Source organism: Meles meles, chromosome 1 (assembly GCF_922984935.1).
Source record: "Meles meles chromosome 1, mMelMel3.1 paternal haplotype, whole genome shotgun sequence".
NCBI classification, from domain to species: Eukaryota; Metazoa; Chordata; class Mammalia; order Carnivora; family Mustelidae; genus Meles; species Meles meles.
In genome coordinates, this window is record NC_060066.1 from 31330523 (window position 1) to 31351856 (window position 21334).

Genomic DNA, 21334 nt, shown 5'->3' on the forward strand with positions numbered 1-21334 from the left:
TCCGGGATTCCCATGGTGTTATTTTGGGGCAGTATTTTCTCTGATGACTCACACTTCAAGTTTCCTTTCACCATATTCAGATGCAAGGCCAACTTTCGCCCTTCTGTATATCAACTTTTCTTTTTTAAAGTGAAGTTTCATTAGCAGAATAGAGGAAACCATAGATAATTAAAATAAAGACATTAGAAATTAGAACCACTATTTAAAAGAACCACCTAAATATTCCACTTGAGCCTCAATTCAAATAAATTTTCTTATCTAATTAGAAAAAAATACTTGGCATTAGTGAATGGCCAGCTCTTAGTTTGCTTTTATCAAATAACCTGCTAGAATTGTTGGCTTTTGGTCAATAATTGCTACTCTGTACTAGCTAAATAACTCCTAAGAAAGAATGAGGCCTTTGACTATTCAGATGACCTATCCTTGACTACATAGTTGCTCCCAAAAGAAGCATAGTTGTCCTCATTTGTAAATTTCTTAAAATAGTGTGAGAAAATTATTTTTTATGAAACATCATCTCTATTCCCCCTACTTCAATTTCATGGAAAATGACTATCCATGGGGCCTCTTCCCTAGAAGAGCATGAGCAGCTCCCCTATGACATGCTAGGATATAGACTCAGGGGAAATGAATACTCTGTATGTAAATTACAGGTTCTACTCAGTCTTGTACAGTGAAAGTCCTCTAAGTATTGATCTTTTCTACTTTTGTTTCTTTTTCATTGAGATATAATTAACATATAACATTATGCTAGCTTCAGGTGTACAACACAATGGCTTAATATATGTATATATTGCACAATGGACCTTCCAGGAATCGGGACAGCACATGCAGATATACAGAGAAATGAGAGTGTATTGTTTTAAGGGAACAAGTAATTGATAAGCCTGGACTATTAGATACATGGACAGGAAATAAGCAATGAGAATTGTGGTTGGTTGGGTGGTGTGGGAAAAAGTAGAGGAGGGCAAGATCTTCAAAGTCCTTATAAATCACAGTAAGGAATCTAGACTTTATCTCTCATGTGTTGGGAGAACAACTGAGGGATTTTAACCATAGTAGAGGAACAATGAGATACAGGTTTTTGAATGAGCCACTTTGGAGCATGGATTTTAGGTCAAAAGGGAAGGAGCAAGACTTAAGGCAGTGAGACCAGTTGTCAGGCTTCTGTAATAACTCAGAGAAGAGCTACCAGAACTGGAAGACTGAGCTTCTAATGTTGATTAAAAGGATCTGGGAAAATGTCTCTTTTTACTTACAAACTATAACATAGAGCAATAATGAAGATCATAGAGGTAAAAGTCAGGAAAAGATATTTTTGATGTTTATTCTACACTTCTTTCTGCATGCTTGCATACATTCTTATAGATATATGAAGCACCCTTAAACTTGTAACAATTGATGATATAGTCATACAGTAGCTTCCAAATGATGTTGGAGAAGAGTAAGAAGTGGTATGGAAAAATGGTCATACAATTACATATGGAAAGCATGGTAAAAGAAATCTGTTGAGTATGATCTCATTTTCATTTGTATTTATACAGGAAGACAAATTGTTTTGAAAGATGCAAAACTCATGTAACTTATTACTTCTAAAGAGATAGAGGAGACAGACCTGTGGGCAACTTCCTGTGCATTGTTCATATGATCAGACATTATACTTAAAAATATATATACTTAAAAATAGGTAATATTAGATAACATTTTCAATTTGGAGTGGGGAAAAAACAAGGACAAGACTAAGTGCATATATACCATAATGTCAAAAGTAGTTATATTCAGAGATGAGATTTGGGTTACTTTTTATTTTCTTCCTTATGCTTTTCTCTACTTTCTAAAATTGTATTTGGGTATTCCAATTGCCATGGTAACACAAAGAAACCATTGTAAACTATGAGGCTTAAGCAATAACCCTCTTGTGAAAGGATAAAAGTATGAAATATATCCACCACATAGTAGTCACTCACTTAATATCAACTGAACATTTGTGCTGAAAATGTTGAAAAGAAAAACTTATCTTTAGATAAGTTATCTAGTGCTCGCTTCGGCAGCACATATACTAGATAAGTTATCTAAAGATATCTATATCTGCTTTAAGATAAAGATATCAGATATCTGCTTTAGAAAACAATGTGTTCTGGAATCTCTCTCCCCATCAGTGAGCTTAAAGCTGCTATAGAGATAATGGTTTGACTTACCTATTGAAAAAAATAAGGAAAGTCATCACAAATCATAGAGAAGCCAAGAATCAGAGTTGGAATAAGCCTCGCTCATCCAAGAACACCTGTGGGCTAAACTCAGCCAGTCCCATAGGAGCGGCGATTTCAAGCCTGTAGACTCACAGCTATTTAATTTTGGAATTGTTCATCTTCTTCCTGCAACTGATGCTGTGTTCACCAAACAAGCAGCTTTCCAATTACAATCTGGCTTTCTGTGTGAAACTCTCTCTAAGAAGACCTGACCCTGGATCCCACAATGTCTCAGTTTTGACTGTAAATGAAGAACTGACAAAAAGCCTCCTTAGCTTTGCAAGTATGTGTCTATCTCTGAAAGGCTGAGAAAGTGGTCAAATCTGGAAGGTTGTAAATTCACCCAGGTAACTTGTCCCAGGTTCCCATTGGTGACCTCCCATTCTTTCTTTTCCCTGATGAAACCCACCCACATGTGGGCTGCCTGTAACCTGAAATGTAAATCCACACAAAAATTCTACAATTTTCTATCACCAGTGACTTTTAGCCTGCCTCTCAGAGTCTTTAAATACAAGCTTGTGTATGGTAATTTAGCTTTAGAGGTTTCCTTCAACTTACTATTAACCACAGGTTCTATTAATCATTGAAAAACAACAAACCCTGAGTAGGACTTAATTGTATATTTTGCTCTGACTCAAATATCTCTGCAGATTATCTGTAAAATGTTTTGGCAGAGCATATAATAGTACTGTTATTTGCTTAAGCTAATACTTCACAAAATAATAGGGGACCTTTACATATACTTAGGTGCAAACACAAGTCAAATATATATGTGAAAAAGTAAAATCCAAATATTAATTGATCTGTATTATTTATGTTTAATAATAATGTAAAATTTGTTCAGAGCTGGCCCAAGTCTTAGTAGTGCCTCCCTCATACAAAGACATTAACTATTTTGTGGATGGATAAGATTCATAAACAAGACTTGGGCACAGAAGTGGTAGTATACATGAATATGAAAGGAATATCACTGGATGATTTTGATGAATGAACACAGATGAACAATGTTAGGTGGAATTAGAAAGAAGGGTAGAGTCTCCACCAGAGAAGGCCTTGAATATCAAAGTGACACATGTGACAACCTTAGTTTAGTTATTCTGACCCCTGAGGGGCCACTGAAGGACCTGAGCAGGTTTGTATATGTTTGGACTATCCAGATGGATGTGGAAGCAGAGTATAGGATCAATAAGAAATGACCAGACATCAGGGAACTACTGTAGGCATTGATCATGATTTGTCCACTAGTTTTTAAATTCTAGACCAGAATTCTTCAATATGCAAAGAGTAGTATGAGATACTAATTGAGAATATAAATTCTTAGGCCTAGTGAAAAGGCCTTTTCGACGAGTAACCAGATTATTTTCTATATGTGCAACTGTTGGAGAGCCCACAATCTAGGTTAATGTAAATTTTATATAAGAAATGTTTCTAGAGAGTAAGGTAGGTTAAGTTCTTTGAAGAATGCCATAGTTGAGATTAAACAGTTGGCATTTTGAACATAATTTTAGGGATAAACTAGAATGTAAGCCCCTTATGGGCATGGCCCTTTGTCTAATATATCCTAAGTACTTAGAACAATTTCTGTTGTATAGTATATGCTCAACAAACATTTGTTCAGAGAATGTATACTGATTAAGAACTCAGATTTTAAAGTCAAACAGTCAAATTCCAGCTTATTTATCTCCTCTAAATCTTAGCATACTAAATTGGTATATTGATGCTAGATGACAAATTTAATATAAAATTAAATTAAATAATAACTAGAAAGAATTTAGCAGAGTGTTTGGCACAGAGAAAGTCCTCAATCGATGAGAATTATTATTAGTATTGCTATTAAGAGTAATGTTTATGACATTATCACTATTCAATACTAACATAATTATATGCTGTAATGACACTCTACAAGGTATTGTATTTTCTCTTTGGAGATTAATACCTGTGGTAATAAAACAAACCCATTTTCCTTTTGTGGATCATGCACTATCAGAGAACCATATGAGTTTATATATGCATTATGAAACAAACACCAAGCACACAAGCCAGAGAATTTTACTAGGATTTAGAGTCCTTTCTTGCCTTCTCTCTCTTTCTTTCCTTCTTTCTTTCTCCCTTTCTTTCCTCCTTCCATACCTTCCTTCCTTCCTCTCTCTCTCTTTCTTTCTTTATTTCTTTCTCAGGTCTTATAGTAGTTTGTTAGAAGGGTTGAGTACAAAGAAGGGAGAAAATTATGAAAAAGGCAAAAATTCAACAAACTGGTCTTCTGGGTTCTGTTATTCTGTTGAATGGCTTATCTTTTCCTTTTTTTTTTTTTTTTAACTTCAGGTTGTATTTAAAGGGTCACACTGGGACCGCAGGAAAACAGAGCAGCCTGATCTTACATGGTGCTGATTTCAGCACTAAAGATGCAGATAATGACAACTGTATGTGCAAATGTGCCCTCATGCTAACAGGAGGTAAGTCCTATGGGGCCATTCTCTAAGTTATGTTTCATTGGTTTGAGGCTTGAAGTTTCTTATCTCTGAGAAAGGACTGTGATCTTCTGGTCAGGAAACTTAAGAGCAAGACCCTAGAGATCATTTTGTTCTGCCCACTAATCTACCATGTGTTCTTGTGCAAGACGTTGCTAGCACATTTATAAGTTTGCCTCCTCCCCCAGTGTCTACAGAAGGGGCATGCCAGGCTTGGTTCTGAATACATTCTTTAGCTTCTTAAAGTGCCATTATCCTGCCTTCTAAATAATCATAATGATCCCCATAGTTGAGTGAACAAAACAATTTGGGAATTCAGCATGTGGGATGGGGGGGGATGGGTAATTCTCCTTACAAAGTGTTTTGCAGCTGTGTAGTAGAATTCATTGGCCACTCTGTTGAAATGGAATAAGAAGAATAAAGACGTATATAGTTAGATCTAAAGTCATAAAATTCAGACCAGCTACACTAGGGCTTTGCATTACATGGTATTGACTTCCGCAAGACATTTGAGGCACTATAAGAAATATCATTAAATAATATTCTATCACTGAGTAAGAAAGTTAATCCTTTTTGAACTTTTTATTATCTTTCCAGCCTTCTGATTGTGTCAAAGGGAAATTCTCAGTTTGGTGCTAGCATATCTGTAATATTCTTTAGGACTACTCAATAACCACTCAATAGCCTTCATAGCAAAGAAGGAGCAAGGAGCAAACCCATTTAGCCTGAGGCTCAGGACCTTGGCTAGGCAATGGAACCTACCTAGAATTAAATAAAGTGATTTTGTTTTAATTTTATTGGGCTGTATATATACCTTTTATAGCAAGCAGTACTGGTTTCTTCCTTAAATGAGTTATTTAATCTTTGTGTTTTTAAACTATTCACAATATTTGGTATAGAACACATTATCTCGGGGTCCTGGGATCGAGTCCCGCATCGGGCTCTCTGCTCAGCGGGGGGCCTGCTTCCCTCTCTCTCTCTGCCTGCCTCTCTGCCTACTTGTGATCTCTTTCTGTCAAGTAAATAAATAAAATCTTTAAAAATATATATATATTAATTAAATATTAATAAAAGTTATAAATGGATAACAGGAAAAATCTGTGAAGTTGATACATGACTAATTGGGGTTTGAGAAACACTAAGCTAAAACCCAATGGCAAGCAGTGTAGGTCAAGTACGTTATAAGCTCTGGCAAGGAAGGAGTTGGCACCAAACAAAATTATAAAGGAAACTTTCTTTCCAGTGTTTCTGCTCTCACAGTTTCAGAATTCTTTCCCTCTCTTCATGGAACAGCAGTCACTCCCACTATCAGCTGTTCTGATTCTCCTTCTGTATTAATCTACAACAGAGTATATTTTAATGGCAGTAAGGAAAACAAAAAACTCTCAAAATTGAGTATTTTCTTCCTAAAATTTGATATTACTACCATTATTATTATTATGTGTTTTTATATGTTATTGCATAGATTGTACTATCTCGCTTGAGCTCGAAACCAGCTCTATGAGATAAGCAGGGAGAGAAACTCTAATCTCCACTTTGTACATAAGGAAAATAAAAGCAAATTAATGCTTACCATTTTGTATTTAACATCTAGCACAATAGATGCAGCACATAGGAACTCAATTAAAAATACAGTGCATTGTTGGGAGAGGGGGAGGGGGGTTATGGACATTGGGGAGGGTATGTGCTATGGTGGGTGCTGTGAAGTGTGTAAACGTGGCGATTCACAGACCTGTACCCCTGGGGATAAAAATACATTATATGTTTATAAAAAATAAATTAAAAAAATATAGTGCATTAAAAAAATACAGTGCATTACATTAATGAATGAATAAGCAACTCAGAACCCTTGAAATCACTTTCAAATACAAAAGGTATCATTAGGTTGATATTTTCTCATCAGTTAACAGAGCGTGGAAGAATATGGAGAGGTGATTTTGAAGAAATCTTTCCACCTGCATCCCATCCACATATCCTCTATTACTACCACCACCAAATCACATCCCATTGACTGCCATGCTTATATCAGTATTTTTTCAGCATGAGACCAGCCCTAGTACTATCAAAGCCAGTCTGTTGTGATTCAACCTCTATCACATCCTTCTCCCTATACTTTAAATTTATTTATTTTTTCAGCATAAATGACTCTTAATCTCCCTATACTTTAAAATGGTATTTTGACATCACATTTAACCTCATCAAATAGGTAAATGTCCTCTATATGAAATTTTATGATCCCCTCCCCCCAACACAGTTGTTACAAATTTAGAATGTTTTCCAAAAATCATACTCAAAGGTTAGGTTTTAAACTTTTTTTCCTGAAAGAAAAGTTTTCTTCTCATTGCCTCCCTGATCCCATAAATGGAATTGTCAGCAAGTTTATATAGAGACAAAAGGGCTCTGAGTGTCTAGTTTCCTGCTTGTTTTAATATTGAAATATGCTTCAATTTATCCACATCTACTTCTACAGATAGTTTTTCTTACCAAATAAATGCAATGCATGAAGTAAAATCTTTCAAATGTTGCCTTAGAAGAGCATTCCAATATGTTCATATTTCTGTCATAATAATGAAAATATAGAGCAAAAAAGCAAAGAGGAGAATGCACCTCTTGGTTATTGATGAGAAACCTTCATTGCTCAGATTTATGATTTTATTTCTGCTTCAAATGATTGAACTTTGTCATGTTCTTTCATCCATAATCATTCTTGGACCTGCTTCTTACTCACCAAGAAACACATATGCTGGGGAGAGAAAATTTCCACTTATTGCTTGGACTGGAATAGTCTAAGTCAATGTGTTTTTGTAATAAACGCCATTACCCTATCAAATATCCTTTTGAAAGAATCCAGGCCTTGCAAATCTGTTCACTCTGCAAAGCTAAAATGTGGAATTTAGATAACTAAGAACTGGAGAACGTAAGGCTGAATGTCAGTGACAGTCCAGGTAACTTGAGTATTGCCTGGAACTTATATCCGACTTAGCTACTCCCTACCACCAATACTATGCTGTCATATTTTCCCTTAGAACGTTTTCTTCATCTAATGATTTTTCCTTTCTTTTTTTTTTAATTTGTATTTGAACTCGCTGCTATTTAAAATAGTTTCTTTTAAGCAATAAGATTTTATACTCTTTGAAACTAATAATTCATAGTTTTCTCTCATCATCAATTAAAGCTTTGTTTATTTATATATATATAGTTTGTTGTTTTATATATATAATAGTTGTTTATATATATATATATATAGTTTATTTATATATATTTTCCTTTGTTTCTTCTGGGAGAAATTAAGGGTAAAGTAAGATTGATTGCCCGCTAACTGTCCTAAATAGTTTTACGCAAGTACATGGAGGGAATTTGGTTGGAGAATGTGGTATCGTTGCCACCCTTATCTGTCAAAGACTGAACAACAGGAGATGAGCTTAATTGAAAGCAAAAGGTATTTCAGCTAGGCATAAGGTCAAAATAATATTTTGATCTTTCTTTCTTCTTTCCTAATACCCTAACTTCTTAACTTCTTTCTATCAGTGTAACATATTCTTAGTAAGTAACTGTTAAGGATCAACTGTTAGAGAAATAAGCAAGACAGAATAGAACGTGCATCTATTGAAGGAGACCCTCAACAAAAGAATAAACAACAAAAAACACAATTTCATATCATAACCAGTTTCACAGACAAAATACAACATGTGATGGAGTTATTGGAGGATGGGGAAGCGACTTCAGAAGGTCAGAAGGAGTCTCCAGGAATCAAGTGCTTCTAGGGAGGATTGTGCATTTCTGGTTGTGGACATCTTCAAGAAGAGAATATAAAGCGATTTTATCTAAAAGAGCTTACTTAAGCTTGTTCCTGCAGTTGTAGGTTTAGATAAGAATGTCTCACATTTTCTTCTGGTTCCGTGACTCTGTTTTCCATGTACTTATTGTGGCTAAAGTAGTAATATTATTTTTCAGTGCATGGGTTGTAATTCATAGTACATTGTAGAGTGGAGAGGAGGTGTGGGGGCTGAGAAAGCCATTTGCATCAATAGAAATAGATACATGTTTTATACTTCCTGTCCCAGAAGTATATGTACTTTTTCCTACCTTACCAGAAAGCCAGCAAGTTTTCCATCCAATTTAAATATTGAATAATTTTCATGTTTTGTTACATATTTCTTCTGAGACCAAAGCATATATTTCAAGGTCAAATTGCCACATACATCTTTTATGCAACCACCCTTTAATTAATCATTAAATAGAGGTGATTTGTCAGCACAGATTTATAAGCCAGAAATGTCTTTGCTGTATGATGTCATTGACCTTAGGAAAATTTGTAAGTTTTCTCCTTAGGTTTCCCTCTATATGAAGAATATTATGAAAAATCTGTATACTTCAGTAGTGGGAGGGACAAAGTTAAGAAATGATTATAGGAAATACTTTTAATCCTCTAACAGAGTTCCCACTGTGCCCTCCTGAGCCCAAAGAAAGGAATCAGTTTCTTTTAAACATAAAAGTTTTATCTGCTATTTAACATTAAGAAAATGAAAATGTAATCTCATTCAGTGCATGTTTTTGTTAATATGGATTTATTATCTATAAAAACAAATATGCATAAAATCTCTGACTCCAAAATACTGACAATGAATAACTTTTAGATCTTCACATTCAAAGCAAATGCTACATTCAAAGAAAACATGGTCTTTAGTACTAAATTAACATTCTTCAAATAACTATTTCTAAAAGTCTATTCGAAACTACAATTACTAAAGGTTGCTGACAAAACAAAAAAATAAACAAAACACGGTATTATTTTACATTCCTTTCCTTACCTTACTTTTCTTTCAACACAATTTCCACATTTAGTGTGTAATATAAAAGCTATGTAAAAATGTGACCTAACCTTCTGCAAAAAGAATCTGTTGTGGTAGAAACTCTGATCCCTTTTCCCACGCATAAACTATGTCAGCCGACAGACAAGACTTTGCTAAAGCTAACAAAGGATATTTCTCAGTTCAGCCCTAAAAGACAGGATAAAGCCATACACATAAATTTCTTAGTACACCCTACAACTCACCAGATGCTAACAGCAGAGAGTTGATAAATGCTTGCAGAAGAGAGTTGATATGGCCTGCTATAGAATCTTGAAGAAGACAAAAAAAAAAAGAAAGAAAGAAAGAAAGAAATTAGCAGCTTCTCCAACTAGTGAATGATGCTGAGTGACAGGATCTTTGGGAAAATATGATCATCTTAGAGTTTTTAATGATCCAGGAAGGACGTACTAAGCATTGTCAGATAACTCATATTCCCCAGGTTTTAAGGCAAAAATGTTGAGAGAAAAGATCCATATGGATAATTTAAGATTGACCTCCGAAATATACATTGCATTACTTTATTTCAAAACAATTTATTTTAGTACATAACCCGTAAGCCTATTCCTCAAAAATATATGTTGCAGGGACTTTGTGCTCTCTACTACTATATCCTATGGTGCCTGGCACATAGCACGTGCTCAATAAATACTGGTTGCATGAATGAATATTTTATCACAGACCTTGAAAGGGCATTGCAGAATCAAAAAAGATACTAGTGAGAATACATAAAAATAAATCAATTTGAGTATGATTTGTGAACTTAGATTGAAAATACATAAGTGTATTGGGGCTCCTGGGTGGCTTGGTTGGTTAAGCAGCTGTCTTCAGCTCAGGTCATGATCCCAGAGTCCTGGGATCGAGTCCCGCATCGGGCTCCCTGCTCTGCAGGGAGTCTGCTTCTCCCTCTCCCTCTCCTTCTGCCTGCCATTCTGTCTACTTGAGCTCTCTGTCAAATAAATAAATAAAATCTTTTAAAAAATTAAAGAAAAGAAAATACATCAGTATATATACAATATATACACCTATATATACAAAATATATATGTATACTTATATATACAAATATGTACACACACGTGAAACAATACGGTGAATATGAGGATTGGTACTAAGTTTTAAGAATAACTAAACCCCAGAAGACTAAACTCCAGAATTGGAAAAATTTGAGCTTTAGGTTCCTGACTTCCAAATAAATATGAACACACTAAGTACAAAGTTTAGGATTGATTATGTTTTAATATAATATTTTAATATATTACTATATTATATTTTCTGAAGAACATTTTCACTTATTGGAAAGAGGAAAGAATATCAGAAAATGTCTTTCAAAAGGTAAATTTGGGGGGGGGAAAAAAGTGAACCAGAACTTACAGGCATATAGCACAAGGCTGCCCCCAAAGATTAATAATTGACAATGGCTGAGAAATAATCAAAAACTTAATTGTGGGGCATTTTCCTCTAATAATATTATAGCAAATATTTATTGCAGTCATATGAACAGGCGTTTTTGCCTCATCCTAAATGGTTTATATTTAATAATTTACATGATACTTCTAAAGACCCTTTGAACTCAGCACCACAATAATGTTTTTGGCAAGAACTGAGAGAAAACTTAGATAATTTGCCAAAGATCACAAAATTAGCATCAGGTAAGATTTGAACACAACCTCCGGAGAAGCCATTGCTTTATCCACTCTTTCTCCTGCCTCTGTCACGATGAATGACGTTCAAAGACAACAGTGAGCTCTGTTTTACTGTTTGCAGCAGACGTTCACAAGGATTTCTTCACTTAAACGTTCAAAGTGAAATGCAGTGCAAGGGAGGGAAGAGACAGTAAAAGAATAAATACCTAAAGGTTTTCAGTGAATTCAAGATTCCTGGCCAGGATCAACAAGTTTTTCATCTTTGGAACAAAGAGAAGAGAAAGGGAAAAAAAAAAAAAAAAAAAAAAAGCCAAGTCCTTGGCCTGAAGGGGATATAGTATGAGATGACAGAGGGAGTGCAGACCTCTCACAGGGGTCTCTTGCCTCCCGCATCCACGCAAGACCCTTGCAGCTGCTCCTTGCGGCTAGTTGTGGATTTGGCCAACTCTGTACACAGGAACTGAGGAGGTAATTTTTCGTAATGATCCCACAGATAGCAGTAGCACCAATCAGTTGTGTTCAGCCTCATTCTTAGCAGGAAAAGAGCCAGATCTTATTTTCTGTGCAAGTTGTTTTGCACATGGCTGATTAGAATGCATGCCTTGGAAAATGAAAGAAATCCATAAAAACAGATACATCTTTTCATTTTGCTGTACTTTTTACCTTAGAGAGGAAGTGTTGAAGGACATTTTGTTTAGGATCAGAAGAATTTGAGAGTTAGGTTTCCTGATTTTCAAATAAATTTAAACTTCCTGGGTACAGAGTTTAGAATCAAATTCCTACTCTCTGGACAAAGTTTTATTTATTGGTGATAAAATGTGAGTTTTCTGCTTCGAAGATAAAGGACTGGAATGAATTTTGAAGGCCTGGATAGCCAAGGATAGTTAGTACAAAACTAAATTTTAATGAGTTAAGTGAAAATGAGTTGTAAACATGCATCTCAGATTTCTTATTAAAATATATATGAGGTTACAGGTTATGAAGAAAAATGGTTGGCAACATACATCTTAGCAGTTGCCAGTCTTCAGACACTTCAGACATTTTATCAGTTGTCCCAATGGCAGATGGAAGCTGCTGATTTCTTCTATCCGTTGTTGGCATCACTAAGCTGGCCATGGTTTTTTTGTTTGTGTGTGTGTGTGTGTGTGTGTGTGTGTGTGTGTGTGTGTTTTCCCCCCAAAGAAAAGTAGAAAGTGGAAATCCCTTTGCTGTTTTACTGCATGTGTCAGAGGAAATGGAGGACCTGCTTTGCACACATGAAACTATTTTTGCTACCTTGAAGTTCAGAGTATTTTATAAAGACACTACAACCAAAATTGTCACGAGAAATAATCACCCTTTGATTTTGTGTTGTGCCATCTTAATTCATCATCATTATTATCATCAGGTGTTCTGTGATCGTCCTCAGATTGCATGACCCACTGGTCTTAAGACAGTCAAACACATTAAGGTCTTTGATTTCCACACGATGTGAAAACAAATCATTGAAAACAGTTCTTTCAGTCATGTTAGGTATTTCAGTGCCATTGTCTTTACAGTGAAAACATGCACAACTGTACTCATTTGCCATATTTTTGTCATATTTCTCTAAAAACCCTGCCAAGAGAATAAGGAGATATATTTGCACTGATGACCTGGTATTCATTATTAAGTCATATGGTGCCCCCACAAGATCGACTCCTCCTTGTCCCACCTTAAAACCTTCCATCCCATTTCTTAGATGACTTACACTAAACACTTATTTTGGATTTTACTGGTCTGAATAGTCAGTGTGTCATTTTATTTGATCCATACAACCCATGCTGCAAAAATGGCTGATCAGACGTTATAAACCACATCATAAGAATGTGGAACCAGATGACTGTGTGAACTTGGAAAATTTCCTTACTCTCTGAGCATCAGTGTGTTTATTACAGTACCTCCCACATGAACTAAGATTGTTTGGGGTAAGAAATGAGAGAACGCATATAAATACTGTAGCACAGTTCCTGATGCGTATTAACTTTTTAATAAATATTAGCTATTATTTTTGTTATTACTATTACAGTTTAGGATGTCTCGATTATTAATTGGTGCAGTCAGCATCAAAGTCTAGGTCTTCTAATTTCTTGTCTGGTGAACTGCAGGCTCTCCATTGCCCACAAGAAAATTTCTAAAAATAAAACAAAAACCTCTGTGTTCTCCCTCCTGTTTATTTTGCTAGCCCCATGTTCTCCAACCCCTTACCCACTGGCAGTCCAGCCAGGTCAGGCTGCTAATGGACACTTTCTCCTGCTCTCTCAGAGCACATTCTGTGTTCATAATTTCTTTCTGTTCAGTGAACTCATCAATCTTCTGAACACAACTCGGGGGTAAGTAAACCTTGTGGGCCCACTGACGGGTATTTCTGCCCATTTCCATAGATTTTGTTCGTCTCTGTTTCACAATCATCATCTCATTTTGAAACAGTTTATTGTCTCTCTCTCCTACATAAAACTGTGCACTCCTTAAAGCCAAGAATTCTGTTTTATTTAACTCCAACCTCTGTATCTATCTGTTGGTTAGTATTTGTTGAATTGACTCTTCATTACGTTTTCCCCTTCCTTTTGCTGCCACAGATGCTCAGGATGGCTTTGGCAGACCTTAGTTATAGAATGAGGGCTCTAAATAATACTTGGTTAATATTCAACCTGATAGATCTGGTTCCCTGGTGAAATACTGGTTCTTATTCCTAGAGAATGTCTTGCTTACATCCGATGATGGGTAAATAGACCAGATAAACTCTGAAATTTTCTGTAAACATTGTTCAGCTTTGCACTCCTTCAACAAGACTGCCTGCTTCTTTACCTTCATTTCCTATGAGTTTCCCCCTTGTTCATGATGTACTAGCTACATTGATGTTCTTTTAGTTTCTAAGGATGTCAAGCTCTCTTTCTTCCTCATGGTATGAGCACTTGCTATACTCTGCTTAAAAGAGTCTTTCCTCATCTTCACACAACTGCCTCCCTCTCATCCTTCCGTACTCACTGAGCATCAGCTTCTTCTGTGAATGTGAAAAGTCAGGTAGGTTTCCTGTTGCTATCCTTCAAATCTCCTTGATTCCTTTCTTTCTTTTTTTTTTTAAATCATGATTTGCAAATGTTTTCCTTATTTGCTTACTGTATGTCTGTCTCTCACATTTGAAATAAGTTCCATGAAGGGAGGGCTCAGGTCCGTCTGGTTGAGTATTGTGTAACAATAGTCACAGTAATACATATATGAATAATACATATTGAATCGATAAAGAATGAATACAATAATCATGGATGTTATATATTGGGGTGTCTATCAAATAGAACTTTTTAGTAAACTAAACTAGTTCAGACCATTGATTCTTTACAGAGAGAAACAGTCAACATCAGTCAATCTGTCAATAAGCCTGTAGTCACTCCCAGTCATTTGTTAAGCAAACTGTTAGGGGCAGCCCTCAGTACAGGAGATAGACCACACCATTCCTTACATTGTTCTTGGGGTTATGAACCAAAGACTGTGTGATTTCATCTTCAGACTTTCTCAGCTTGAGGCTTCTATTTCTCTTGCTAACTCTGACCCAGCCGTATGGTCTTCTTTCAGTGTCTCCAAAATGCCTTTCCCCATGCCACAAATATTATCCCACTTTACTCAATTAGAAAAAATACCCAAGATCAATGTATTGGATTCTCTCACGTGCCCCTACTGTTTCTTGTCTCTTTGCTAATCTCATCGAAAATTTCCCAAGGAATGTATCTTCAGCCTGTGCCTTTTATTGCCTGGCTGTTTTTGGCAGCAGACCTCTGCCTTCCCACAGTCTTCCAGAACTCTTGTGGACTTTCTCTAAACCAAACAAAAACACACGCTTTTACCTTGAACACCTAGTGTAACTTGGAGGATCATTCCATGATTTGTAGTAGTTCCTAATAGTAAAGTAGCTGCATTTCCTTCAGAGACCATGGTGGATATTTAAAAGACTATGAAAGGCTCATTAACATGATGGAAGTGTACCTCAAGAAGGTCAGAGAAAAGGAGAAAGTTAAAATACTGGAGTGCTCAAATTGGATTTTCATTTTATCCTTTGAGAGTCTTTAAGGTGAATAAATTCCCTAATGTCAGAATGCTTTTTGTAATATAAATAACACATTTTTTACTAGTTATACTTACAATTTAAAGGAATTAGTCTTATGAAAAAAATGTGGAGGACACCTGGTTGGTTCAGTTGGTTAAGCTTCTGCCTTCTGCTCAGGTAGATCCTGAGATCGAGCCCCACATCGGCTCAGCGGGGAGTCTGCTCCTCCCTCTCCCTCTGCCTCTCCCCTGACTTGTGGGCTTGTGTGCTCTCTCTCTCTCTCAAATAAATAATTAAATAAAATCTTCAAAAAAATGTGGAATTTTATGGTTCATCCTTCCTTGCCAAACAAGAACTTTCTTGTCCCTCATGTTTTGACTGCATTAACATCTATGTTGTTTGCATACAGTTAGTTAAACAGCATTGGAGACAGTCTTTCCAAATTCATCAAAACATAACCTTATTGTTCTCCAATATAAGTTGATAATTAATTCAGCTTGCCTTGCCTCTAGTATGACTTTATAAACACAACCTTGCTGTATTCATCTTCCAAAACTGAAAAGTGAGAACTAACTTTTCTCCATTTAACCTTTTCTAGTTTCTACAAAACGATGCTCATGTTACAGTTAAACATCAGTTGTACAGCTTTCTCTTTCTTTAGCTATTAGTCCCTTAGGTATAACTCTGTAATCAAAGAGAGGTCAACTGTATCCAAATAAAAATACGCCAGAATGTCTCTGGCATGAATCGCTCCCTAAAGATTTCAGTAGTGTTACTTCAGGAGACAGAAAAAGTAGTATGTTTTATCTAAAAATCTAAGAAACTTAATTCATTTAAAAATAAAGTACTATGTTATCCTTACAGAGAGCTGTGCAAGCATAAGATCTCCATATTACTCATCAAGTTGTTTTCCTTTTTACTAGGTTTTGAAAGACCTTGAACAGTCGCAGGAAAAAAATAATGCTCTGTAGGAACCGATATGGCTACTATTGCTGAACACTTCCCATATTGCTATAAAATATAGGGAGAGCACAGTAATTCAAATTTAATTTGAGCATCATAGTTATGGCGCAGTATCCAGTTAATTTCAGAAGCATCTGTGGACTAGTTCTTGGCAAAATTATGAAGTAGATGGAAAACATTTCTTTTACCCTACTTAGATGTCAGCTGTCTAAGCTTCTGAACTTCTTCACTAATAATTGTTCTATTCCTAATAGCAGACTGTAGGCATCATGCCCAAGGGTATCTGCATTTTACTTGCCCTACATATAAATCTATGTCTGAATTAGATCTTATCCTGAATCCCAGGAGCTTTCCATCATCACAATGGGAAATGAGTCCCACCAGAGTGACCCTGAAACTTGCTTTCCATGAGTGCATTCCTCTCCGTCCATATATTGCCTAAATTTGATGTGATTTAAGACATTTCCACTACCAAGAAGCTTTTTATTGAATGCCTTTTATTTGCGAATGATCATAGAAAGTATAGAAAGAAACTCCAGAAACTCCATAGAAAGAAACTCCACCTTGGTTAGTGCCATGAATTTCCACATGTTCAGTATCACTTTTAATTGTTTCTTCCCTTCTTTTCTTTCTCATCATTAACTCATTTTTCAGGCTGGTGGTTTGATGCTTGTGGCCCCTCCAATCTAAATGGAATGTTCTACACTGCCGGACAAAACCATGGAAAACTGAACGGTATAAAGTGGCACTACTTCAAAGGGCCCAGTTACTCCTTGCGTTCCACTACAATGATGATTCGACCTTTGGACTTTTGAAGGCATCATGTCAAAAGCAGTGATAAAAGCAACAGAGAAATCTGAAGAAGCTACCAAATAAGAAACTGCTCGAAAACTTCTGAAGCAAACGATAGTGTCTCCTTTCCAGCCGCAAGTGGCAGTTATGTGACGTCACCAAGGTTCTTGACTGGATTTGGAGCCTTTTGAGTTCACCAGAGTCTCTCGATGAGGTTAATTGTGTTCACATGGCTTGACTATGGAGAATGCCGCTCACTGTCATGTTTTAAAAAGGGAAGAAACTGTTCGGTTCACTGTGCTTCAAACTACTACTGGATCTTATTTTAGAACTGTGGTAGCCAGGTGATAAATATGGTTTTTGTCATGTAAAAACTGAGAAGAAGGAAGGAGGAGGAGGAGGAAGGGAACAACACAAAAAGAAGAATATACATGAAGAATACAAACAGGCCCGCCGTAATCCTTTGGAAAAGTCGCACACCAGTGCAATGGTGTTATTTCTATGCAAAGCTACTAAAAAGCAGTCTATGCTGTTGCACAATTTTGATAGAAGTCTAAGAAGAATAAGCATTGCCCTCAAAGTTGGTTAAGTGTTAATGGATTCCAGAAGCCTAACTCTTAAATCATAGTTACTCCTTGATTTCAGTTAACCCATCTTCAAATGTAAATTCCTTTTTGCTAAACCATGATGAATTGTAGTACATGGTGAAGAATGGTGTAAGGTAGAAACATCCTCCATTTACTCTTTGATTTTTTTATGCAGTTTTCAGGAAAGAAATGGGCATCATCAAGTATGGACATATGAAATAAGAAATTAACCCCCTATGTGACAGTTTCCACTTGCTTTAAAAACTGACTGACTGATATATAAATATATTTATAGCGTGAGTAAAGTTTAAAGAATGTGAAATACACCATCACGCTCTTAAAATAATATACATGCATTTACTATTTCTTTTGATATTATACATGAAAACAGTATTTTTGAGTGTATTAAGTTGGAGTAAAACCAAGGAAGCTGGAACAGTTCATTTTACAATATCATCTTGTGTGTGTACACTTAAGTGTAACTTCCTTTTAAAATAATGATTTCAGTTCTTCATTCTTTTATTTCATGCTAATTTAAGTTTTGCCAATTAACTGAAACATGCTTTCCAGATTCACCCTGTTCCAGTTTCTATGAGAGATACACTTTGAAGTCTATGAAAAATAAAGGAAGAATTATAAATATCATTGTACATAGTGTGTTTAGTTCCATGGTAAACCTAATAGCTGTTTAATCTGGAGTGCAAATTGTCCTTCATTGATACAAATAAACCCGTTTTTAGAGAAATCTACTAAACTATTTTATGAAATACATTATTTCTTCACATTTTTCTCTCTCAAGCTCTGTTTTCAAAGGAAATTTCTGATTTTTAAAAAACCAATTAGTGGAGAAAATTTTCAAAACTCTGTATTAAATAAACATGAGGAAAATACACAAAAAGAGAAAATTAATCAGTCACCTAAAAAGTTCTGACTGCTAGCTACTATAACTCTCTTAATGAAAATATTCCTATGGGATAATCTATTTTAAGTGAACTTGGGGGCACAGGTTTTGTGACAAATAAAAGGTGCTACAGTGTTTTCTCAAAAAGTGCTTTCTCCCTCTAAGTGTACCTCTAAGTGTAAGGGTTACCGTAATGAAGTATTGTTATCAAAATGTGAGTTACTATATGAAAGTGGAAATATATATTAGGTGTCCTTTCTTAGAAAAATAAGTTTTTTCAAAGCAATGATACATATTTCCTCCATTTGAGAGAATAAAGCTATTCCATTTTAAAGAAAATATTGTTAAAATTTACCACCACATCTTTGTGTTTATGGATTTGTATACAACCCCATTTTGCCTTACAAATGATATTTGCTGATATTACAGTCTTTCTATTCTTGGTGACTCCTTCATAGCACTGTTTAGCCTCTCCCTCTAAAAACCTTCTCGATTGTTTTCCTTTAAGTGAATGAAAGTGAGTGTTTGTTCTTTTGTGTTCCTACAGATTTTTGTTACCAGTCTTTTGATAAGAAATACTACTTCCCAACTCTTATTACAAAAATAAAATGAAATAATGAAGAAAAAAAAGAAAGCATGATATTTACTATTTTGTTATCTGGGTTTGAAAAATGAAATATTATTTCCAATTATTTATAATAAAGCAGTATAAAATGTTTTATGACTTCATTATGTGCATTGTGTAATGCCTACATGTGTGTGACTGTTTAAAATGTGTATCTTTTACATTTAATTATTTCAGGATAAGATAATTAGGTATTAGGATTTCATCTTTAAATTTTTATCTCAATAAAATTCGTGTGGTTTCTATGCCAGTTTCTTCACGTCAGTCACAGCTTTATTTGATTTAAATAAAATTGAAAATAATGTATTTGTGCAACCTCATCTCATTTTAAATAAATGTTTTATAAATTTTAAAATTAGATATCTATAAAAGTATGGGATCATGGTGGGGGGGGATGTGCTAAATGAACTAACACCTCAATCTTTGAAAAACTTCCAGTCTAGGATGTGATAAGAAAGCTTAGCTCAGTTAAAATGGTAGATCAAAGCACTGGGTCTTGGTCCCACATCTCCATGGTATCACTGTATGTCCCACCATTTATTAAATGCCATATTATCATATGACAATTGACAATAATTTCTGGGCACTCTGAATTGGAATAAGAGGATGTGTTGAATATTTGGGATTGGTATAAAAGGGAAGGAACATAAAGGAAATGCTACCAGCCGGTCAAGCCTGTTATTCTATCAGTGGTTTTAGCAGTTCAATCCTTATTAAGGAACTCTCTTACTTTTTCCCTTGATTCTGTGCCTATTACCATAACATTGATTTGACAATTTATTAACTTCCACCTACATGATTAGAAAAGGTATCCTTTCTCCTGTTTCCTGTTTCTATTTACCCATAGTCACACAAACTTATTCTTAAAGCGAGACTTCTGAACACACTGCTTCCCTGCTCAAAACCCTTCAGTGTTTCCTCACTACTGCCTAAATCTGAAATAAACATGTCAGGTCAACCCCATCCTGCATCACCGGATAGCTTCATTCCACCTCCTCCATATTTCAGTCAAAATGAAGAAGCCCCCATGGTGGACTAATTACGAATATGACCCCCTAGTGCTTCCTCTCTCTACTCATGCTCTTACCATGTGAGTTCATCCCATAGAAAGGTGATGTCTATTGCCTTGTTTTTCTGAATGGCTGCCTTGAAACTTGCTGTAGGCCAGAGAAGACAGAAGTGTTTGTATATCACTTGTGTGAGCCTAGATCTGAAGAGACGTTCAGCACCACCCTACCTCGGCCTGGAAAAAAAAGGGCCAGGGAAGCCTAAGGGAGGATTGGGGATCACGGGAAGCGAGACTGAGTTTACCAGCTGAGACCACCCTTATCCAACCAGCCCCCAGCTAACTCAGCAGATGATCCCTAATACCTAAGTGATCTCAGCTAAGCTCAGCTGAGCCTGGCTCAGATGAGCAGAACTTCCCAGCAAAATCATGAGAGACAGTAAGAGGTGGTTGTTTTAAGTCACTACATCTTGTTGTGTTTTATTAAACATCATTATTGTAGCAGTAGTTAACTGATACAAAATGATACGGCACCCTCCCCCGCATCACACATGAGATTTCTATGAATCCCAAGGTTTCAGAACCACTCCCTAAAATGATCTCTTCTTTCAGATGGGCAAAAGTTCTAACAGTTCTTTATGTTGCATCGAAATATTAGCTGCTTCGTGACACTTTTTCTGATGTCTTCTCTTAATTGTCACCCCCTCTCCACTCATAAAGCTCTTAACACATTTTGTTTGAGCTTTGTTTTATGAGAAGCTGTCACTTGCTCATTTTTTAAATTTCCCACAGTATCTAGTAGACGCCTGTCCTGTGTTGAGTGGAATTGAATTGCTCTGCAAGATTAAGAGACAAGATTTGTCTCTACAAAATTCACCCTCCATAGATTTAACCACTATCTTAAGCCATTTATTTTCAGATGAAACTTAGCTCATTTTTGTCCAGGAAAAAAAATGCCTAAATTTATAATTTATAATTTTATTCACCTCAGAAATTACTTCATTACCAACTTTGTGGGAACATATATACTGTGTAGATTGAGGGAGGTCTATATGCTTCTTTAAACTTTACAATTATGTATATATATGAAGTGTATTATTGAATGGTTATTATGGATTTATATTACACACTTATTTTAACATAAGGTAATAATTTTGAATTTAGACATATGTATTTGAGCTTTGGGAC

At 35.7% G+C, this 21334-nt stretch overlaps 1 protein-coding gene across 3 annotated transcripts in view; it reads left to right on the plus strand.

The window, feature by feature from the left end:
* ANGPT1 (angiopoietin 1) overlaps positions 1-19150 on the plus strand; it is a 256221-nt gene extending 237071 nt beyond the window's left edge. For all 3 annotated transcript variants that reach the window (XM_045979143.1, XM_045979151.1, XM_045979162.1), the window contains exons 8-9: positions 4572-4702; positions 16890-19150. In XM_045979143.1, the coding sequence (XP_045835099.1) occupies positions 4572-4702; positions 16890-17050 (292 nt within the window). In that variant the 3' untranslated portion in view covers positions 17051-19150. The remainder of the gene's footprint in view (positions 1-4571; positions 4703-16889) is intronic.
* The last annotated feature ends 2184 nt before the right edge of the window (positions 19151-21334 follow it).